The 23,269-nt window shown below is 54.7% G+C and overlaps 1 protein-coding gene across 3 annotated transcripts; it reads left to right on the top strand.

Annotated features, from left to right (window-relative positions):
• The first annotated feature begins 5,048 nt into the window (after positions 1-5,048).
• SMIM11 (small integral membrane protein 11) lies at positions 5,049-17,637 on the top strand. 3 transcript variants are annotated; one of them, XM_062205618.1, is made up of 5 exons: positions 5,049-5,132; positions 8,251-8,316; positions 8,919-8,998; positions 14,433-14,607; positions 17,462-17,637. In XM_062205618.1, the coding sequence occupies exons 3-4, from the start codon at positions 8,987-8,989 to the stop codon at positions 14,592-14,594; spliced, it is 174 nt and encodes a 57-aa protein (XP_062061602.1). In that variant the 5' UTR covers positions 5,049-5,132; positions 8,251-8,316; positions 8,919-8,986; the 3' UTR covers positions 14,595-14,607; positions 17,462-17,637. The 3 variants fall into 3 exon arrangements, with proteins under 3 accessions (XP_062061602.1, XP_062061592.1, XP_062061583.1); XM_062205608.1 differs by lacking the exon at positions 5,049-5,132 and having other exon boundaries at positions 8,257-8,316; positions 14,433-14,624; XM_062205599.1 differs by lacking the exons at positions 5,049-5,132; positions 8,251-8,316 and adding an exon at positions 8,529-8,605.
• Positions 17,638-23,269: the final 5,632 nt, after the last annotated feature.

Genomic DNA, 23,269 nt, shown 5'->3' with positions numbered 1-23,269 from the left:
CATCCGATGGTTCACTCCTCAGTTGGCCGCAACGGCCGGAACTGTGCTGATTCAAAGCCAGGAGCCAGGTGTTTCCTCCTGGTCTCCCACTTGGGTGCAGGGGCCCAAGGACCTGGGCCATCCTCCACTGTTTCCCCAAGCCATAACAGAGAGCTGGATCAGAAGAGGAGCAGCCGAGACTCGAACCAGCGCCCATATGGGATGCTAGCGCTTCAGGCCAGGGCATTAGCCCGCTGCGCCACAGCGCCAGCCCCATGGCACTCAGTCTTTCAAGTAGATGAAGATAAACATTTTCAAAAGGCCGCCAAACACGGAGCTCTTCTTCAAAGCATGCTGGTCAGATTCCTTACACCAAGCTTATGTAGCTTGTCTCTTTAAATTTACAGAGTGAGATTTAGGAGGGTATTTCTACAAGGCTGTGGAACTAAAGGAGAAGTTTGGGGCAGGAGTTTGGTGGGGTAGTTAAGTTGCTGCCTGGGGATGCCTGCAGCCCACAGCGAGTGCCTGGTTTCCGTCGCAGCTTTGCTTCCAGTCTGGCTTTCTGTTAGCATGCATCCCAGGAGGGTGATGGCACTTGGGTCCCTGCTGCTCTCTGAGAGACCTGGAAGGAGTTCCAGCTCCTGGCTTTGGTCTGGCCCCGCTCTGGCTGTTGTAGGCATTTGGAGAGTGAACCAGTTCTTTCTCTCTTTCAAATGAAATGAAAATAAATACATAAATTGAAATTCTCTCTCTCTCTCTCTCTCTTTTTTTTTTTTTTTTTTTGACAGGCAGAGTGGACAGTGAGAGAGAGACAGAGAGAAAGGTCTTCCTTTTTGCCGTTGGTTCGCCCTCCAATGGCCGCTGCAGCTGGCGCACCGCGCTGATCCAAAGCCAGGAGCCAGGTACTTCTCCTGGTCTCCCATACGGGTGCAGGGCCCAAGGACTTGGGCCATCCTCCACTGCCTTCCTGGGCCATAGCAGAGAGCTGGCCTGGAAGAGGGATAACTGGGATAGAATCCGGCGCCCCAACCGGGACTAGAACCCAGTGTGCCAGCGCCGCAAGGCAGAGGATTAGCCTGTTAAGCCACAGCGCTGGCCTGAAATTCTCAATAAAATAAATTTTGGTGCAAAACAATTTTGAAATCCATGCATAATTAAAAAAAAACAGTATGTATTTTCTATGAAGTTTTTGAAGATCCTCATAAACAAGGTATTTATTTCCTAATAACAGATTCGCAAGTCTGCTAACAGAATCATCAAATACTATGTTTGCAAAAGCCATTTGTATTCCAAGAGCAGATGTGGCAAAAGCGGCCATCTTTTTCAGATCAGAAACCCAGAAATGCTGTTGCACACAGAACCTCCATCCCGAAGAGCACAGGGCGGCAACTGGGCTCTAAACACCAGGCCTCAGCTGTGGATCCAGACCGGCATCCAAGGTTTCTACCAGGGGACAGATTCGCCCCTTGACCCAGTGGGTCTGGCTCCTCTGAGCTCTCTTCGTGATTAAACCCCAACCACAGACCCTGCAGATTTGGTGCAAATGATTTTACATGAAGGATGCATCCCCAAAAGTGCACCCGGGAAAAATGCATGTTGCCAGGAGAATTCACTTTGTTCCAGCCAAAGCTGGTGACAGGCAGAGAGGCCCCAGTGGTCACTTTGGAAAGCCTGTAATTGTAAGTCCAGCCTGTCCCCACCCCCTGACCCCAAGATGTAAATCTTCTACCTTGAAGAACCATCTGGTCTCTTCGAAACATAAGTTTTCTCTGGTGGGTTGGCGCCCGGTTCTACCTTAAGTCACTGCCCTCATCACAGATCCTTTGTTTCTCCTCCAGGACAGTTCCCTCTTGCTGCCTATAATTTTCCACTTCTGGACCAAGCCTAGTCACCTCTGTACAAGTTGAGCTCAGTTCATGTGGGCCTTTCTCCCCCATTTCAATTGTCCACGAGTGGAGTCTACCCTTACTAACTTTTTATTTATTTATTTATTGACAGGCAGAGTTAGACAGTGTGAGAGAGAGAAAGGTCTTCCTTCCGTTGGTTCACCCCCCATATGGCCGCTACGGCCGGCACGCTGCACCTATCCGAAGCCAGGAGCCAGGTGCTTCCTCCTGGTCTCCCATGCGGGTGCAGGGGCCCAAGGACTTGGGCCATCCTCCACTGCCCTCCTGGATCACAGCAGAGAGCTGGACTGGAAGAGGAGCAACCAGGACAGAACTGGCGCCCCAACCGGGACTAGAACCCGGGGTGCAGGCACCGCAGGCGGAGGATTAGCTTAGTGAGCCGCGGCGCCGGCCTACCTTTACTAACTTTAACTAGTGTTTAGCCTCGTCTGTCTTCGACAAAGGATAACAAACTGAAGTGGGCAAGATCTGGGTTTTCCGAAGTACACTGCATTATCGTCATTGAAAATACAGGTGACAACACCGATGCTTCCCGGTCAGCTTCGCCTTGGGGCACTGGAGGATGCCACCTCTTTATACCCATGTTCGATACACAGCTGCCAAAATCATTTGCCCTAATTTGCCATTTCAGTATCACCACCCACCAGATCCGGGCTTTCTGCTTCCACTTTCGCAGCTGAAAATACCAGTTCAAACAGGCTTTTCAAGTTCCTTCTGCTGTGTCTCCTGGTTCCATGTGGCCTGAGTACCACTTGTTTCTTTCTTTTCTTTCCTTTTTTTTTTTTTTTAAAGATTTATTTACTTAAGAGGCAGAGTTAGAGACAGAGAGAGGGAGAGGGAGAGACAGAGAAGTCTTTCATCCCCTAGTTCACTCCCCAAATGGCTGCAAAGGCTGCAGCTGGGTTGATCCCAAGCCAGGAGCCAGGAGCTTCTTCCAGGTCTCCCATGTGGGAAGCAGGGGCCCAAGGACTTGGGCCATCTTCTACTGCTTTCCCAGGCCATCAACAGGGGACTGGATTGGAAGTGGAGCAGCCAAGATTCGAACGGGCACCCATGTGGGCTGCTCGTGCTGTAGGCGATGCTTAACCTGCTGGCCCCTCACTTGTTTGTTATCGTGTAGCTCAGAAGTTAATTAAGAAGGAAGCCACGTTGATCCACATCACCCAGGGCCACGTCCCAGCTCTGACACTTGCTGGATTTAAAGCTCTAGACAGGGCAGGCATTTAGACTCCTGTGTATCTTGTTGCAGTTCAATATCCTGCTCTGGTTTCTAACTCTAGCTTCCTGCTAACGCAGACCTTGGGAGTCAGTGGTGATGGCTCAAATAATCGAACCCCTGCCACCCACATGGGAGACCTGGGTTGAGTTCTCAGCTCGCAGCTCCCAGCTCTGGCTTGGCCCAATCTCAGCTCTTGCAGGCATTTAGGATTAAACCAGAGCATTATAAAATGAATTTTAAAAATCTCTGAGAATGGCCGGCGCCGCGGCTCACTAGGCTAATCCTCTGCCTTGCGGTGCCAGCACACCGGGTTCTAGTCCCGGTCGGGGCACCGATTCTGTCCCGGTTGCCCCTCTTCCAGGCCAGCTCTCTGCTGTGGCCAGGGAGTGCAGTGGAGGATGGCCCAGGTGCTTGGGCCCTGCACCCCATGGGAGACCAGGAGAAGCACCTGGCTCCTGCCATCGGATCAGCGCGGTGCGCCGGCCGCGGCGGCCATTGGAGGGTGAACCAATGGCAAAAAGGAAGACCTTTCTCTCTGTCTCTCTCTCTCTCTCTGTCCACTCTGCCTGTAAAAAAAAAAAAAAAATCTCTGAGAAAATTTATGAACATTTTAAGGCTTAAAGAAAAACCCGGAACAAATTAATCTCTTTGTGTTCCCATTGCATTAGTGGAATGATGATAATTTTAGTATGTCCTTTATTGGCTTGTTATGGGACTTAAAACAGCCTCAAAGTTCTTAGAACAAAGGCACTTTAATTGCTTTCCTTCCTTTGTTAACAAAGCAAGCCCCCCATGCCCCTAAGTCTGTTCTCTCTGCCTTCCCTAATATTTTATACTTCACTGCCAGAGTCAAAATGGGGTTTGCAGTTAGATTACCTGGATGCAAATCTCCATTCTACATGGCCATTTGCTCATTGTCTAGCACCAGCCACCCCATCTCCCCCAGCCTCAATTTCCTTGTCCCCAGGAGGGTGAGCTGAGTACATGGGGAAAACGCTATAGGGGGCCGGCGCCATGGCATAGTACAGCAGGTTAAAGCCCCGGCTTGAAGCACCGGCATCCCATATGGGCGCTGGTTCGAGTCCCAGCTGCTCCACTTCCGATCCAGCTCTCTGCTGTGGCCTGGGAAAGCAATAGAGGATGGCCCAAGTCCTTGGGCCCCTGCACCTGTGTGGGAGACCCGGAAGAAGCTCCTGGCTCCTGGCTTTGGATCGGTGCAGCTCCGGCCGTTGTGGCCATCTGGGGAGTGAACCAGCGGATGGGAGACCTCTCTCTCTCTCTCTCTTTAAAGTAAATAAATCTTTAAAAAAAAAAAAACAAAACCCTATGAACATTCCATCTCCTTATCCTTTTACCAGGGGACTTCAAAAAGTCAGTAAAAACAATGGCATTAAGAGATTAGTTTATAACAGACAATTGACTTCTAATTAATCTTTAATCCCATTTTCCGTGAACTGCTGCAGGCCCTCGCGTGTGTGAGTGTTCAGTTTGTGCCTCCCCACGTGGCCCAACACTGGAGGAGTGTATGAAGGAATCCGGGAACCCAGTACCGGCCATCCTTCTGTCACCCAGAGGAAACCCTCCACTGAGATAATCCCAGTCTGGCTGGAGAATTACCGTTGGGAGTTGGGAGCCGGTCAGATCCAGGATTTAAGCCCGGACAGAGGGAGGATGAATTGGCTGCCTCCCCCAGCTTCTGTCTGGTTACAGGTTTCACACGTTTCTTACAGAGAGAGTACATGCACTGAGTCACGTTTAACCAAGATAGGGCTGCCAAGAATCTGAGAGCGAGGAAGCTCCGCCATGCCTGGGCCCTCCTCGCTCCTAATTCAGCTCCGGCAAGCTCAGAGCAAGAACCTGGCTCGCCCAGGCCGGCGGCTATTGCGCCTGCGCATAGACTGCCCCGGGTCGACTGCGCCTGCGCGCCGAGCGGTGCATTTCGGGACACGTAGTTTCCCGGCGGGACAGTGAGCGCCGTGGTTTGTGCACCGACCCCCAGACCCGGGGCTCCGCGGCACCGAGGAGGTGTAAGTGTGGGCCGCCGGGTCGGTGACGGGAGCCTGACTGGAGAGCCCTGGGGCACAGGGAGCTCTGGCTGCCGGCTCTGTGGTCGCGTTTCCCTTCCGGGATGAGCGCCAGCGGGGGTCCGGCCCCCGGCGCCCACCGGCGCACGTCCACCTCTGGTCAGGCCGCCCGGGCGCTGCGAAGCTGGCCGGCCCAGGCCTGGTTCTGGACTGACGGGCGAGCGCGGGGGAAGCCGTGACAGCCCCTGGCGCGGGGCCTCGGGTCTGAGCGAGCAGGTGTCGGGGGCCGGGAGCTTGCAGAGGGGACCCGGGTCTGGACCCCTGGACCCAAGGCGCTGAGGCCCGGGGCGGGGGGGGGGGGGGGCCCGCGCTCGCCTTGGCCCAGCTGTGCCCCGCAGGCCGTGGGGTGCAGGGGGCTGAACTGCAGAAGCCACCGAGATGGGGGCACCCAAAGCCCCCACCGCCGCTCCTCGGCCGCCGGTCAGCGGTGGGAGTTGAGCCGGCCCCATGGGGCGGCGGGGGCGGGTTTTGTTGAAAGTCTGGGCCCAGGGAGGAAGAGGGAGGGCCACGTGATTCCCAGGGTCCCCCGGGAGCCCCCTGCCCGGCCCTCCCCCACTACAGATGCCCAGGGGCAGGGTTGATGTGATAAAGGCAGGGACCAGGCCTGGGATTAGCTTCCTTTGGGGAGTTCGGACAAAGGACAGGGCCTGTTTAGCCGCTGGAAGAGAGAGGCTGAGCTGGTCAGATGCGCCCAAAAGGAAGCATCGCTGTGGACAGTGCGTCGGCCCTACTGCTCTCATTGGCAAAACCTGTGTAAACGCGTAGGGTTTTTGTTTCCAGGAAAAACTGGCGGAGGAGGAAATACAAGTATTTGCAGTGGTATCTAAGCCGCGTGCTGTCTCTGAGGCCGAAGCGCAGGCTGCGCGTAGTTCCAGAGGGGGTTAGAGTTCCCAGCTGCCCCTGGGTGTTGTGCCCCTCCAAGTTGCTCCTGTCTCCGTGGCTTCTGCAGGTCAGCCCTCAGGGCCCCCGGCTGCGCTTGTTTCAATATTGCATCAGACGTACATTTGATAGAGGAGCAAATGGCTTGCTGATATTTTTAGTTCTCCTTTGCCGCAGGCCTGCAGAGTGCTGTGCAAATGGCTGACTTGGGTCCCGGGATTTGAGGGAGGTGGGAAAGTTGTAACTCAGAGGCGGTGGGTGGGAATGGGCCAGGCAGATGGGGCTGCTCTCCCTCCTGTCTCCCACCCTCACCCCACCCCTCCTGGTATTGTGGCAGATCGGGTGGAAGGTTGGGGATCCCAGAGCTGTAGGATTGTCTGGGGGCTCTGATTTGAAAAAGGAGAGCGCGTGGGTACAGAGGGTTGATGATGTAGCCCGGGGCCCTGTGCTCCGCCGTGGGTGCCACCAAGAGGAGAGCGTGGCCTCCAGGTTAGCGTTCTCTGTTCCACGCCTTGCTCTCCCGCAATGACTGCTCTTGTCTTGGCTGCCCTTGTTCATGACTTTCAACTTGACACGGCCGTGAGCGGAAGGAGAGATGTTTATCGTTCCAGTAGCGGTTGCCTTTTATCTCTGCTTTCTGTGTGCTCAGTGTAGGGCATAGTGTTTTATAGTGCACCCCCTTAAGGAGAGTGGACAGATGGGAGTTGAGGCTTAGGGAGGCCAAGTGCTTGTCCAGGGTCACTCTGCTCGCGGCCGTAGCGTGACTGCCGGAGGGCAGAAGAGCAGTGCACGTTTTCATGTTTCCAGATGCAGGCTTTTTGCATCTGTTCGTTGTCCTTAACTTTGGGAATCAATGTTTTTTATACCAGTGGGTATATCATCAGGCCTCAGAAAATTTGTACGGAACAACCAAACTCCTCTGCTGTATTTGTACATGACTCAGTTAACGCAGGGGTTGTGAAAGTAAAATTTACATTTTTTAAATCATGGACTTTAAAATTTACATAATGTGAACAAATTCTGTATTTCGTCTATACAGGTTTTAAGAGCATAGTGATACTCCCTGCCCCATCCTCCCTCCCACCCACGCTCCTTCTCCCCGCCTCCTTCCTTTCTTATTTTTTCTTCTAATTTGTACAATGACATACTCTCAGTTTATCTTATGATCACAAGCTTAACCCTCCACAAATATAGAATTCAACAAGTAGTAAGTAGAAAAACCACTGTTCTTCAAGAGTATAGACACAGGTTGAATACGATAATCTCAAAAAGCCTGAAACATTTTTAAAATACGCAGCATGGCTAATCCCTCCGATTGCTAGCGATTGCTTGGAGTGGAAATCCTGGGGCCAGGTTGTAACACGTAGGGTCGGATTGCTCCACTGCGGGTCAGAATCCGCTGCTGCTTAAGAGAAGCGAGTCATTTCTACCCAGGGGTAGTGAGCACCTTCAATCACCGCTACACATTTAAACAGATTTGCTGCCGAAGTTGTTAGCATTAGCTTATCTGCCTTTTATCGTGGGGAAAAAGCGGCCTATCTAGTGCCAGCTGCCGGCTTGTTTGCAGGCTGCTGTGATCTCGGATAGAGAAGCGTGAACTTGCTCTATCTAGATGCTTTTATAGTGGAAAAGTTCTCAAAGACATCCCTCCTGAAGTTCATCTTATGCCCATGGTAAGGGCCCATGGTATTTCCTGCTGCTTTTCTTAATTCTAAATTCATTAAAAGAAAACTTTTCCTGTGCTTTTTTTTACTGCAAAGCTCTTTGCCTGCGTAGAGGCACTCTTAGGTACAAGGGTACTTCAAAAAGTATGTGGGAGATGGACTTGGAAGTAATATTTGGATCCAAAAATTTTTGGAATCTCTGCATAATCTTTTTTTCTTCATACACATTTTCCATGAACTTTTCGAAGGCCCCTAAAGTTCAGGCTCCGAGGCAGACTGCGTGGGTTTGGATCACAGTCCTGCCCGAGAGCCCAGGTGCTTGACTTAAACTTAGCTTCTCCACCTCCGAAGTGGACATCAGAAACCACATCTGCTGGGGCAGTCACGAGGGCTGAGTCCGTGCACCCAGGCTCCGGAGCGTGGGCCGGCATGGTAGGGTTCAGCTACGGTTGCCGTGCCGGAAGGCACTGACCTTCAAACAAGACTTTGTGGTTGACACGGCCTTTCTTCACCCACAGATGGGAGCAAGGCCCTGAGAGGGAAGTCGCAGTCCTTCAGCCAGAGCTCCGTCTGCTGCCTCTGGGGTATGTGTCCTAGTCTAACAGTAGTGAGGGAGGGGGCCCTGGGGCAAGGCTTGTGCGCCCATGGGATCCCTGCCTTGTCACTCCGTGCCCCACCTCCCACTGGCTCTCCCTTGGGTCCGAGAGGGGATTCCACCTATGTGTTGCTTTCTTTGGACTGTTTTACCCCCCTGTCATTTACTCCCTTCCCTCCAGAAAATGTTTAAAAACCAAGATTAACTCAGTTGCTACTCAGGAGACTTGGGAAACCAAGCAACACCCCTCCCTACACCAGCCCGTTCCAGGGCACGAGGTGGTTGTTGGGACAGCTTTTGTCTCGAGCTCTTGGGTCCACAGGTGGAGTGAATGGGAGCCCGTGTCCTCTTGGAGTGGCAAGGCCACCTGTGCTGGGGGCTGTGGGGCGTGCCAAGGGCTGCTTGCCACTCCACAAAGCCAGGCGAGGCCCAGCATCCCCCAGCCCATCTGCTCCCCCCAGGCCCTGGGTTGCCTCGTTCAGGAAGTCCGCCTGCCTCTGAGCAGCTTGCTGTCTCTGCTCACACGTCTGCTCCCGGGGCTGCCCGAGAAGCCACAAAGTGACCCTGTTTTGTTTTGGTTTTTCATTCCAGCTCCCTTACCTCATGTGCTTGTGTGGGGGCCCTGCCTTGGTCAGGAGTGCATTCACTGTTGGCCCACCATGAACTGGAAGGTGAGGAGAGTTATAAACGGTTACCACTTGGGTTTTTGCTTTTCTTCTGAGTATAAAAATGGGACATACGTAGGCTGACTACAAAAAAAAAAAAAAAGTGAAATGACAGCATAATGACATTTCATGCATTAACATTCATGTTAAAACATAAATGTGCATGTATTCTCCACACTTCTGGAAGGAGACCAGGCCTTTACTTTGAGTATGTATCCACTAACTTCAGATTTGCCCCACTTGAAAAACACAGGCCTTTAAAGCTTGTCCTACGGTTATGCATTTTGATTTTTTTTTTTTTTTTGACAGGCAGAGTGGACAGTAGAGGGAGACAGAGAGAAAGGTCTTCCTTTGCCGTTGGTTCACCCTCTAGTGGCCGCTGCGGTAGGCACGCTGCGGCCAGCGCACCGCGCTGTTCCAATGGCAGGAGCCAGGTGCTTCTCCTGGTCTCCCATGGGGTGCAGGGCCCAAGCACTTGGGCCATCCTCCACTGCACTCCCGGGGCCACAGCAGAGAGGCTGGCCTGGAAGAGAGGCAACCGGGACAGAATCTGGTGCCCCAACCAGGACTAGAACCCGGTGTGCCGGCACCGCAAGGCGGAGGATTAGCCTGTTAAGCCATGGCGCCGGCCTGCATTTTGATTTCTTGAAGGTAGTGGACTGAATGTTTGTATCCCGCTCACGTCCATGCGGGGCAACCCTGGATGGGGGTGGAACTTGTGGGAGATGAGGTCATGAAGGCCGAGCCCTGTGAATGGGATTAGTGCCCGAGCAGAGGGACCCCGGAGGGCTCTCAGGATCCAGTGAGGAGTCGGTAGCGGGAACCTGGAGGAGAGCCCCTGCCAGAACCGAGCTGTGCTCACTCTGATCTTGGACTTCAGTGAGAAGCGCACGCCTGTTGTAGCTAAGTGGCCCCGTGCATGGTGCCTGTGATAAACAGATCTTGTGGAGCAGTCTACCACAAAATCTTCCAGATTTCTGTGCTTTTCTTCTCTGATTTTTTTGTTTAATTTTAAAAATGTATTTAGAAGGCAGAGGGAGAGAGCAAGGAGCATTTACTGCCGTCCTCTTGTTCACTCGCCCGATGCCCACAGTAGCTGGGGCTGGGCCAGGTCGAAGCCAGGAGCCCAGAACCCTATCGGGGTCTCCCAAGTGGGTGGCAGGGACCCAGCTGCTTGAGCTGTCACCTGCTACTTCCTGGGGTCTGCACAAGCCGGAAGCTGGAGTCAGCAGGGGAGCCAGGACTTGAGCTCGGCCACCTGGAGATGGGCTGCGGCATTTTAACCCTTACACCGGATACGCGCCCTTTCTCTAATCTTTTACAGTTGTCAACAGCTTTGCTTTGCTTTTTCCAAATCAAACTTGAGTCTTTCAAAAATCATTCACTTAGTTTGTGTGGAAATAACCTAAACTTTTTCTTTACACAATCATGTTTCTTAAATGTCACTTTATTTTTTTAGTTATTTTTTTAAAAAGATTATTTATTTTGAAAGGCAGAGTTACAGAGAGCCAGAGGCAGAGGGAGAGAGAGATGTTTTCCAGCCACTAGTTAACTCCCCTAATGGCCACAACAGCTGAAGCTGGGCCGTTGAGCTTCTTCTAGGTCTCCCACGTGGATGCAGGGGCCCAGATCTTGGGCCATCTCCTGCTTTCCCAGACCACAGCAGAGAGCCAGATTGGAAGTGGAGCAGCTGGGACTTGAACCCACACCCATGTGGGATGCTGGCACTGCAGGCTGCAGCTTTACCCACTACGCCACAGCGCCAGCCCCAACTGTCATTTTAAAATAAAGTACTGTAAGGCCGGTGCCGTGGCTCAATAGGCTAATCCTCCGCCTTGTGGCGCCGGCACACGGGGTTCTAGTCCCAGTCAGGGCACCGATCCTGTCCCAGTTGTCCTTCTTCCAAGCCAGCTCTCTGCTGTGGCCAGGGAGTGCAGTGGAGGATGGCCCAAGTGCTTGGGCCCTGCACCTCATGGGAGACCAGGAGAAGCACCTGGCTCCTGCCATTGGATCAGCGCGGTGCGCCGACCGCAGCGCACCAACCGCGGCGGCCATTGGAGGGTGAACCAACGGCAAAAAGGAAGACCTTTCTCTCTGTCTCTCTCTCACACTGTCCACTCTGCCTGTCAAAAAAAAAAAAAAAAATTAAAATAAAGTACTGTAGACGCCAGGACAACTTAGACTGGTTGGAGACTCTGCACAGCTGATTCCTCTAAATGAGTAGATTCTGTGGTGGGAGCAGAAGTCCAAGGGCAGCCAAGAGCACGTGCCAGCTGTCCTGCTCACGGGATCGTGGGCCGTGTCTGCAGAGAGGAGAGAGGGTCGAAGGCACCAAGGTGAGGTGGAGCCGGTCAGAGGGCTTCCACTGGCATGTTTGTTGTAACCACTCTGGAAAGCGTAGATCAGATCAAGTCCGCGCGTTGGCTCACCACCGGGAGATGGCAGCTCTGGGTAGTTGTGGTATATTTTCTCCCAGTATTTTTTTCCATATATAGGGAGCCTTCAAAAAGTTCATGGACAATATGTATAATGAATAGACCGTACGTGGTATTTCACCATTTTTTGCACCAAGATAAGCTTCTCTTTTAATTCCATGAACAAGTGTGGTGTGTGTATTTTCAAATGTAGGATCCTGGGATTTGCTCAGTTGCTGGAAGCATTGGCTTGTTTGCGACCTCCAGTTGCTTCGTATTGCAGAGAGCCGGAAGGCTGTGGAAGCAGGCGGGGAGCGTGCAGGCCACCCCTGCCTCCCCAGCTCTGTGGGTCCTGAGCCCGGGGGCCCAGCAGGAGGCCCAGGGCTCTGCTCTCCAGAAGGCGCTGGCTGAAGTGGAGGAAGTAGGATGAGGGCTCTGGGAAGGGCCTGAAGAGGCAGGAGGGTTTGTTTAGTGTGCATGGGGGCCAGAGCTCACAGTGGAGAGGCTGAGGAGGAGAGAGGAGGCGGTGAGAGGATGCCAGGGAGAAGACGTGGAGGCGGAGTGGGTGCGGGTTGGGAAGGACTTTACCTGCCACAGTGGCCAAGTCAGTGGGGGCGAGAGGCGGTGACTGGCACCAGAGGCCTTGTCAACAAGCTCTAGGCGTCGTGTTCAGCGCTCCAAGGCGGTGGCACAGTCACCTTGAGGACCAGTTCCAGCGTGGACTGCCCGCCTCGCCCCCAGTTTTGGTGGTGTTGGTCTGGCAGGGGGCCCAAGTGAGCATTTCTAACAAGTTCGCCGCTGCTGCTGGCCTAGCACAAGGCGTACACGGCTGTAGACGGCTGTTTCTGTCTCATCGTGCGGTGGGCCTGGCACGCCGGGCCTGCTTGTGAGGAAGGGAGTTGGTTTGTGCCCAAGCCTTCCTGGCTCCAGGCAGCCACAGCACCCTGGCATCCAGGGGGCAGCCTCACATTTAGCACAGGCCCCTTCCATGTGGCATCGGAAAGGAATGTTCTCTCCTCCGGCCCGACTGGGAGAGCCCAGGAGGATGCAGGAGGTATGGAGCACCCCCACGCACCCTCTCTCGCCGGCTTAGTGGGCCCGTGGCTGGCAGTGACAGCGCCACCCTGTGGTTAGGAACAAGTACGGCCTCGTCATTTAAAAATTAACCGTTGCCATTTCACAGGGATTGGGATTTTATTTTTAAAAATCAGGGTAGATATAGTCCAGTTGAGAGAGAGAAAGGGTTTGTTAGGAAGAAATCAGAGGAAGAGAGTTAACACAGTGGGAGCTCAGTACCCGGCAGAGCGCCAGTGAAGGAGCCCTGAGCTCTTCAGGTCAGCCCACGCGTGTCCTTGACCCCCAGTTCCCTCCCCCCACCTGCCTCTCAGTCCTGAAACAGCCTCCTCCCTCTGCTACCTGTGACAGGAGAGCGGCTTCCGAAACCACTCGGCTGTGTTTGTCCGATGATGGCTTCCGTGTCAGCGGGGTTTCTACCTGCTGCTTGAGATATACGTACCTGCGCTGCTGCAGCGGAGTGTTGTGTGAGGCCACGGAGAACCACGGGCCATCACGCAGGCCGGGTCATTGCGGGAGCCGAGGCTCGGCCAGGCGCAGTGTGGCGCAGGGAGTCAGACCTCCCCCTGCCTGAGATGTGAGCCCGCAGGGAAGTCCAAGTAGAGGATCGTTGGGGGGGGGGGGGGTAGCCATCATCCCAGGGAGGCAGAGCCAGGAGATCCGTATTCTAAGCTGCTCGTTTATCAGCCTGAAAAGTTACAGCTTTACTGTGTAGCTTTTTTAGTCTTTTACACTTGCCGTAGAGAGATATTGCGTTTTATTTATTTTTTATTGTTAAAATGACTTCATGATTACTAGACTTAACCCAGTTACTAAGCAGTCATGTATTCTTGCTGTTTTATTTAAATTAAAACAGTTTGGAGTCCCGCTGGTCCCGGGGCACCATTGTCTCCCCATCGTAGCTGTATGTCACCAGCCGCATTTCAGAGGCACTGAGTCCGTGCCTTTGGTCAGTTCAGTCGCCCAGCCGTCGTGTGTTTGCATAGCTTAATGGTGAAATGGAGGAGGGTTGTGCGAGCCTCGTGTGTATCATACGGTTATGCACTAGGGGATCACACAGTCAGTGATGGGCCCCAGAGGCGATGTCGCCAGGGATGTTGTAGCCGTACGTAAGCACGCTCTGTGACGTGTGCCCCATGAAATCACCTAGGGAGGTAGAAGCTCAGGAATGTCCAGTGACGATCCCAGGTCACGTGGTCAGTGAGTGGCAGTACAGAGGCGGAACCCAGGCTTCCTGGCCCAGCTCCTCGCACTGGCCCGTGACGCTGCGTCAGAAGCAGGGGAGAGAGTGGGCCCTGGCTGGTGGTTCAGACACTGGCAGCCCGTGTCAGAGCCGCTGGGCTCCTTTCCTGGCGGCAGCTCTTGACTCTGCATGCTGACAGTGTAGACTTGGGGAGGCAGCAGACGGAAAGTTCCCCCTGCTCGGAACATAGCAGGCATCGGGTCACAGGGCCCTTGAGAATGTAACAGTGCTGGTGGACTAGCACGTAATTGGGTTCCTGCTAACGATGTGGAAGACCAGGATTGAGTTCCTGGCTCCTGGCTGTGGCTTCAGCCCGGCCCCAAATATTGTGGACATTTGGGGAGGGAACCAACAAATGGAACCCTCCTTTCTGTCTCTGCCTCTCAAATAAATAACTAATGGAATAAAAAGCAGCAGGGGGCTTGGGCGAGCAGCCAGTCCCCTGGGTTCTACATCTGTAGCTGACTGGGGTTTCTCTCTGTGAGGCCAGTAGCAAGGGACTGAAGAGGGGCAGAGCTGTGACTGCACGGCTGGTGACGGTGACACGGCCCAGGGACCTTGTCTGCTTGGTCTCCTGTGTAGCCCCAGAACCCAGCCTCGTGCCTGCTAAACAGTAGGTGCTCAGTAAATATTTGCCAGACGAGGGAACATAAAAGAGGCCTGCCGTCTCCCCGGCGGAGCGACTGGAGCGGTTTCTGTTCTCTCTAAGGTTCTCGAGCACGTGCCACTGCTGCTGTATATCTTGGCAGCCAAAACGTTGATTCTCTGCCTGGCGTTTGCTGGGGTGAAAGTGTACCAGAGGAAGAGGCTGGAAGCGAAGCAGCAAAGGCTGGAGGCTGAGAAGAAGCCATCGGAGAAGAAGGATAACTGAAGGGAGGCCGCAGGTACTCGGGCTTTGCAGGTGCACCGGGTCGGACGGGCGGGGGAGGCCTGGCCATGGGAGTGCTGGGAATTCCGCGTCCCTCCGTCTGAAGGGCTGCATGAGGGCACACGGCCCCACCCGGCCTCTGCAGAGCGGCCCTGTTTAAGGGCAGGGTGTGCAGCTCCTGGTCCTCGGTCCTGCCTGCCCTGACCCCGCCGTGGCTCTTAGCAGGTGTTGGGTCCCAGGACTCTAGAGAGTAAGCACAGCTGTGGCCTTTCTCCCCGGAGAAGCACCTGCAGTTGTGTCTCAGCTCGGAGACCCGGGAGGGGAAGGAGGAAGTGAGGAGTCCATGTCATCTGAAACCTCGAGGTTAAGGAGAGACCCTGTTGTCTTCGAGAGTATGGCTCCCTGATGTGATGTGTCAGTCCCGTCCCGTCTGTCCCAAACCCGCTCAGTCTCCTGCACACTGCCCGTGCTCCTGCCGGCCCTTCTGGGTGACAGCAGACTCACGCCCCTCACCCTTGGTGCTCCGTGCCCCGGTCACCATCACTGTGCACACAGGAGGGTCCAGGAGATGGCGTGGGGTTCCATGCAGGAAGCTGGCGTTAAGGCTGTCACAGGTTTAACATACGATGAGCAGCCTGGGTCCAGGAGATGCTGTGGGGTTCTGTGCAGGGAGCTGGCGTTAAGCCTGTCACAGATTGGACATAGGACCATGCGCAGCCTCCTTGATTCTGGTGTGTCGGTCCCGTGTTTCCATTTATCTGGTTGACTGTGTGCTTCTCTGAAACACAGCGGATTCCAGTATGGTGGCAGGAGAGTCTGGGTCTGTGGTCCAAACCTGGCAAAGGACCATGGTTGTCAGGGCTGCTGGTTGACAACACAGCCTGCCAGGCCCGGCCACGGACAGAGCCTGTTAGGGTGTGGCCGGGTCTGGGCATCTGCTCTTCTGAAAGTTCCAGAGGTGAGGGTGGGCATTTGGCACAGTAGCAAAATGCTGCTTGGGATGCCTGAGTCACGTGTCAGACCGCCTGGGTCCAAGTCCCAGCTCCACTTCCGATTCTAGCTTCCTGCTAACGCACAGCCCGGGAGGCAGCAAGTGCTGGCCCGAGTACTGAAGTCTCTGCCACCTATGTGGGAGACTTGGATTGAGATCCAGGCTCTGGGCTTCACCCCGCCCCAGCCTCAGCTCTTGTGAGCATCTGGGGAGGAATCCAGTGAGTGGAAACCTCTCTCTCTGTCTCTCTCCCCCTCCCTCCCTCCCTCCCTCCCTTCCTCTCCTTCCTTCCCTCCTTCCCTCCCTCCCTCTCTCTCTCTCTCTCACTGTCTCTCTCCACTCTCTCTCTCTCTTCCATTCTCTCTCTTTCTCTCCTCTCCCCTCCCACCCCCCCACCTTGCATTAGCAGGAAGCTGGATCAGCATTGGAGCGGCTGGGACTCAAGCCATCACTCTTATAGGATGCCAGTATCACAGGGGGTGGTTTCTCCTGCTGCACCACAACGCCAGCCCTTCTGCCTTTCAAATAAAATGAAAATTTAAGAATAAAAATCCCAGCGGGTCACTGTGGGACCCCCTGGGCTGGGCGACTTCCAAAGCCTGCCCCGTCTGGCACTGCCTGCTTCCATCAGTAGGGACTCCCTCCCAGCGATGCCAGTCTTGTTGGTGTTGGAGACGTGCAGCGACACTTACTGAGGGCCTCCTCCATGCCAGGCATTTTGCTAAGCTTTGCATACACAGCTGCCTTACTCAGTCCTCTGCCAGCTCTCTGAGGTTGGTTCCTGGAAGAGTGGCTCACGCTGGGTGTGGTGCAAAGCAGAACCAGGACCTGCACCCAGGCCAGACACGTCCGGCCGCTGTGCCCAGCCCTGGGCTGTGCCGCTTCCCCAGCGTGTGAGTGAGCTCGTAGAAGCGCGCACTTCTCTCTCTGCTGCCCTCCCCTGGCATCCGCCCACCACTGGCTGGTCATCCGTGGGCTGTAGCCTTTTGCCTGCAGAGTTCCGGGATCAAAGCTGTGTCTGTTTTTTCTTTTAAGCTATAATATTGACTAACACTCAGGGTAGGGATTAGGATGGGAGAGGAGGCACTTAGAGATTAAAAAGGTGATGGCGGCCATTTTAAATGAAGTGCTGTTGGCTGCAAGTATATATCCCAGGCAGAGTCAGTGTTTTGTGTTTTAAGCTGAGAAGAAGGGAAGGTTGGATGTGGGGCCGTAAGTGCTTGTTCCCTGCCACAGTCAACCGCAGACACGTGTCAGTAATTAAGGGATGGAGGCTCGAACAAGCAAGTGGGGACTGACTGCGCAGATCCATCTTCCTGTGTGTGGTGGCGGCTGATCAGAGATGGGAGCCTTGTTTTAAACAGAAGCAGTTTTTTTTTTTTTTTTTTTTTACAGGCAGAGTTAGACAGTGAGAGAGAGAGACAGAGAGAAAGGTCTTCCTTCCGATGGTTCACCCCCCAAATGGCCACTATGGCCGGCGCTGCACTGATCCAAAGCCAGGAGCAGGTGCCTCCTCCTGGTCTCCCATGGGGTGCAGGGCCCAAGCACCTGGGCCATCCTCCACTGCCTTCCTGGGCCACAGCAGAGAGCTGGACTGGAAGAGGAGCAACTGGGACAGAATCCAGCACCCCAACCGGGACTAGAACCCAGGGTGCCGGCACCGCAGGCGGAGGATTAGCCTAGTGAGCCACAGCGCCAGCCTCAGAAGCAGTTTTTAGACAGAAGGGAAATTGTGAGGCCAAGAATACCATCACTAATAGATAAAGTTCGGTGGTTTCTGTTTTAAGTGTGAATGAACACGAAGGTTAACGCCGAGCAGGTGAAACCCTGGCTTCCGTTTTATCAGTTTCCTTCTCATCCCTTTGGTCTTCCTTTCTAGTGTGCTGCGTGCCCTCAGCTTGAACGGACTCCGGCCGAGAAGCAGAAGAAAGACGTTCAGTCACGTGTCAGAGGACGGCTCCCAGCCTACACCTGCAGCTTTAAATAATGTGCACTTTTATACTCTTTTTAAAAGGAGCTAGTATTTTGTTTACTGAATAAAGTACCTTCGTAACAGGGGCGTCTCAGTCTTTGGACAGATCTGAGTGAGTGTGTCTTGCCCTGCCATGGTCTGCTTACTGCTGTAACAGCACGCACGACCCGGCGACTTACAAGGAAAGGTGGTTTAGTTTGGCTCACGGTGGTGCAAGTGGGAAAATGCAAGACAAGGCATCTGGGTCTGGTGAGGGCCACGTGCTGCTTCCACTCGTGGTGGGGAAAGGGAAGGTGAGGTGGGCGAGTGCAGAGTGAAACATGAGGGTGGCCTTGCTTTGTCACAACTGCTGTCACCGGATGTCCCCACTCCCAGGAGAAGGGCACTGAGCCCTCTTGACCTCAGTCACCTTTGAAAGTCCCTACCCCCTCCCACTGCTGATCCCTGGGAACCCAATTTCAACATGAGTTTTGGAGTAGACCGATCATATTCAAGTGACAACATAACGTCTCTCCTCACCTGTCTCCTTACCCAGCCCTTCCTAGCTGTGGGGCCCAGATCGTAGGTCCATGTCCACTGAAGTTAGTCCACACAAGTAGCATCTGCGGGGCACATGGGATCCTAGGCAGTGGAAGCCACAGTCACTCCCCTCCTCCACCCCTGCAGCCCTCCCCCACTTTCCTACAAGTGCCGTCACGCCTGTGTGTGTGTTTTCCTTGTTGGGGAAGAGAGAGGCCGTGCACTCAGCCAGGGGCTGTGTGGGGGATCTGGCTTCCCAGCTGAGCCGGGAGGGCCCTCAGAGGGAGGAATCGCAGGATGAGAGCCGTTGACCGCATGGGTACCAAGTCTGGGCAGAGCTCGCTCCGTGGGCTCCGCCCCGAGAGAACACGGGGAGGCGTACGTTGTGCTTTTCTGAACAGGCTGCTTGCTGAGCTCCACTGGGCCCGGATGAGGCGGGGCGTGCCGGGGGACTGTCGGGTGTGAGGGGGCAGCGGGGAGAGCCTCGGAATCTGGCGGGTTGGCTTCTCTGTTGAGACTGGTAGGGCAGGCGCGCGATCTGGCAGTGCTTGGCTGTTCGGGAGCCCCAGGGCCGTGTTGGGGTGCCTGGATTTGAGTTCGGCTCTGTTCCAGATTCCAGCTTCCTGCTGATGTGCACACGGGGGGCAGCAGATGACGACTCGAGTACTTGGGTCCCTGCCGCTCCTGTGGGAGACCGGGGTTGTGTTCTTGGCGCCCACCTCAGCCTGTCCGGGTTGCAGGCATTCGGGAGTTGAGCCAGCAGACAGAAGCATGTCCTCTGTTTCTGTCTCTGTCTCTCAAATAAAAATAAATATAAGGGCGCAGTTGTGTGCTGTCACTTTTCTCAAGTTAGCAGAGTGGGTGGGGAGTGAGGAAGCAGTACCAGGGCTTTAAATATGGGGGAGTGCTTGGTCTCATTGCCGATGGCCACACGGCAAGTTTCTGTGAGCACCTTCTTCTTTTTTTTTTTTTTGACAGGCGGAGTGGACAGTGAGAGACAGAGAGAAAGGTCTTCCTTTGCCATTGGTTCACCCTCCAATGGCCGCCGCGGTAGCGCGCTGCGGCCAGCGCACCGCGCTGATCCGATGGCAGGAGCCAGGTGCTTCTCCTGGTCTCCCATGGGGTGCAGAGCCCAAGCACTTGGGCCATCCTCCACTGCACTCCCTGGCCACAGCAGAGAGCTGGCCTGGAAGAGAGGCAACCGGGACAGGATCGGTGCCTCGACCGGGACTAGAACCTGGTGTGCCGGCGCTGCAAGGCGGAGGATTAGCCTAGTGAGCCGCAGCGCCGGCCTGTGAGCACCTTCTAACAGATGTCTGGCCTACCCTGGCCCAGGCTGGTAAGCCCTTGCCGTTCCCATGTGAGGAGTAAAGGAAGTGATACCTTTCTTAAATATTTCTGTGTCTGCGGGATGCTGTGAATCACGATTTAGGAAGAGGAAGGAATATAGGATCAAAGTCAAAGCACAGAATAGACCCTGCTGTGGTTTGGATGTGATTTACCCCCCAAGGTTTCAGGTACTGGAAGCTTGGTCCCCAGTGTGGTGATGTGAGAGAGGAGGTGGGGCTTTTAAGAGGTGGAGCTTAGTGCACAGGAAGTGGGTGAGTGAGGAGTGCCACCCTTCAAAGGATCCAGAGGAGTGGGAGGAGCCATCTGAAGCCTGCGTCCTCTTCCTGTCTGTCCTGGGCTCTCCCTCCCCACTGTGATGCTGTCCACCACGAGGCCCTCCCCAGCACAGCTGTCATGTCCAGGGACTTCAGCCCTCAACTGTGAGCTCAGCACACCTCTTTTCTTTGTATGTTACCCAGCCTCAAGTATGTGGTTATAGGAACAGAACCAAGACAGACCGGACCCTAGCAGCTGCAAATTTGAAAATAGTTCAGTTCTTACCTCAGCCCCTGGAGAGGGCCGGGCCTCCCCCCACCACCCCCCCCCCCTGCCTGGGAGCCCCACTGTGGCCTGGACAGCAGAGCAGAGGTGCGAGACCCTTGCATTCCGTGGCCTGCTCGGCCCCCTGCAGCCCGGCAGCTTGTCCTGCGTGCTCTGTTGTCCGAGCGCATGCTAGGGGCTGGGTCTGCCTGCTGCTCACTCGTAGGATCGGGCACTGCTCCCAGCGCAGCAGACACCCACTGCTCTGGGCACCCCCGCTCCTGGGCTGCGCACAGACATGTGGGAGAGAGCCAGGGAGTTTGGGATTTGAACGCTCCAGGGGAGTCTCGCCAGGCAGGCCTGGGTGGAGGGAGATGGGCCAGCAGCAGAGGGAGGGTGAGCAGCAGGGGAGCCAGCGTGGTGAGCCCGCCCTTTCCAAGCGCTTTCTGTTACAGCAGCCCCTGGAGGGCGAGCTTTGCATTGTGCCCATTGCACAGATCAGCAGAGTAACTCCCTTTCTAAGGCTCCCCAGCTAGAGGGAGAGAGAGACAGGAGTTAGGCCCCCCGTGGTCCATCTCTGGGGTCTGCGTGTTCCCTGCTGTGCTGTGGGGTCTGAGTTACTAAAGGAGGCCCATGTGGGGTGTGTGTGTGTGTGTGTGTGTGTATGAGAGTGAGAGTGAGAGAGGGGGAGAGAGAGGCGTCTACAGAGTCAGGGAACAAACTCCTCAGCCACGTGTCTTTTTTTAAGATTTATTTATTCATTTTAAAGTCAAAGTTATATATAGAGAGGGAGAGAGGTCTTCCACCCACTGGATCACTCCCCAGATGGCCACACCGGCCAGGGCTGGGCCAGGCCAAAGCCAGGAGCCCAGGTGCTTCCTCTGGGTCTCCCACATGGGTGCAGGGGCCCAAACACTTGGGCCATCCTCCACTGCTTTCCCAGGCCATAAGCAGGGAGCTGGATTGAAAACAGAGCAGCTGGGACAGGACCCAGTGCCCATTTGGGATGCCAGCATCAAAGGGGGCAGCTTTGCCTGCTACACTACAGCGCCAGCGCCAGCCGTGTGTCTTCTGTGGCAATAACAAAACACTGGAGACTGGCTTTATCAAGAGAGGAGTTTTATTTAGCTCACAGCTTTGGAAGCCAAAAGTCCAAGATCAGGGGCCTTGGTGAGAGCCTTGTGCTGCGGCAGTGGCAAATGTCACATAGCGGGAACAGCGTCAAGGGGAGGGGCTGGCATACAGCATCCTACTCTCACTGGCAATAATCCAGCCCCACAACTAGTACTAGTTCAGTTCCACTAGTACTAATCCGGTCCTGCAACTAGTAATCCAGTCCTACAACTAGTGCTAACCTAGTCTCACAACTTGGACTAATCCAATCCCACAACTAGTACTGATTCAATCCCACTAGTTCTAATCCAGCCCATATGGGATGCCAGCGCCACAGGTAGAGGCTTAACCTGCTACACTACAGCCCTAGCCCCTATAACCTCCCTTTCTCTCTCTCTCTCTCTCTCTCCCTCTCCCCTCTCCCCTCCCCCCTCTCCCCTCTCTCTCTCTCTCTCTCTCTCTCTCTCTCTTTCTCTCTCTCTCTCACACACACACCCCACTCACATACCCTATGTCCAGTGTCGAAACAAAGACAAGCTAAGACGTTTAGTTTCGTTCCGGTCACATTGGCTTGTGAGTGCAGGTGCAACTCATGAAGAGTAGGGTGGGGGCGCCACCTGGGGACAAGGAAGCAGAACAACAGGGGACAGCCAGCTGGTCAGGGCCAGGCTGCTTTCTGAGCAGGTCAGACAGAGGGACTTCTTTCCTTCCGTTTGCAGGAAACACTGGTCTGTTTGGAGCTTGCCGTGTATGCATTGGACAGGAAAACTCATGCGGAGGCTTAAACCTCAAAGTCTTGTCTATTGCTTGATGGGTGGGGTGGAGACTGGATCTGATTACTGTGGCTGGGAGGTAGGCCCAGTGGTGGGGGGAGGTGGTTCTTTGGAGAACGTGGGCTATTCACAGCCAACTTCGGCCTGGATCTCGCTGCCTCCTGGCTTGCCACAAGACAGTTCCTCTGCACCTGCTCAGCCATGGCCAGCTTCCACCAGACGCCAGACTAATGGAGCTGTCCCATCCTGAACTGTGAACTCCAGACTGCAAACCACAATGGGCGGTGTCCCTCCCAAGAAGCTCCTCTGGGGGATTTAAAAGTAACAAGCAGGTGCCTGGTACAGGGCTCCACCTGCTTCCTGGAAGTTCCAATTTGGGGAGGGGGTGTTTAGCATGAGTGACTCCATTTTGGTTCAGTCTGGTCTGTTGGGGCCTCGTGCAAGAGCTTGGTCTAAACAGCAGCCTTGCTTGGCTTTTGTTCCACACGGGGTCAGCTGTGGGCATGGTACCCATGGTATTCTGCCTGGGACTGGCCTTCCTCTCTGTCCCCTTCGGTCCTACGATGAATCCCCCACTCCTCCTCTGTCCATAACACAGCAGCACTGGCCCCTGAACCCTCGCTGCCTGGGAGGCCCCGTCCACACCTCGGTGTGCAGGCTCACTGGCACACACTGCGGGCTGCGTGGGGAGTCCGCAATGCTTGGTGAGGATGTGGCTGGTAACCGCACAGGAAGGGGAGCCAGCAGCCGAGACCATGAGCGGTCTACGTCTCCATACTGGCGGAATCCTCTCTTCACTCTGCCCTGTTGCCACCCAGAATAAAAGAGCACAGTTCCCAGACCAAGTCGCCCGACCGGATTGAAGTAGAAGAGTTACGCTGGAACTCCACGGAAATCTTCAAAGGGAGGGGATGAAACATTCTCTCTCTCTCTCTCATTCTCTATTTTTAAAGATTTGTTTATTTATTTGAAAGGTAGAGTTACAGAGAGAGAGGAGAAAGAAAGAATCTTCCATCCGCTGGTTCACTCCCCAAATGACCGAAACAGCTGGGGCTGGGCCAGGCCAAAGCCAGGAGCCAGGAGCTTCACCTGCGTTTCCCACGTGGGTGCAGGGGCCCGGGCACTTGGGCCATCTTCTGCTGCTTTCCCTGGCACATTAGCAGGAGGCTGGAGGGGAAGTGGAGCAGCCAGGACACAAACCGGCACCCATATGGGCTGCCAGCACTGCAGGCCATGGCTTAACCCACAGTGCCACAACACCAGCCCCTTTCCTCCCTCTCTCCATCTTTGCTATCTGGGATATTCATGTAATGGCTTGTTCAGCAGCCCTTTTGGACCAGGAAGTAACTGCGAAGCCTGAACCAATGTAGGATAACGGAACCAAACAGATAGGGCCCTGGGCTCCTGCTGACCAGGAGTGTATCCTGTCACCCCCAACCTG

Source organism: Lepus europaeus, chromosome 2, assembly GCF_033115175.1.
Source record: "Lepus europaeus isolate LE1 chromosome 2, mLepTim1.pri, whole genome shotgun sequence".
In the NCBI taxonomy this organism is placed as follows: domain Eukaryota; kingdom Metazoa; phylum Chordata; class Mammalia; order Lagomorpha; family Leporidae; genus Lepus; species Lepus europaeus.
This window is presented reverse-complemented; position numbering and strand designations above follow the sequence as displayed.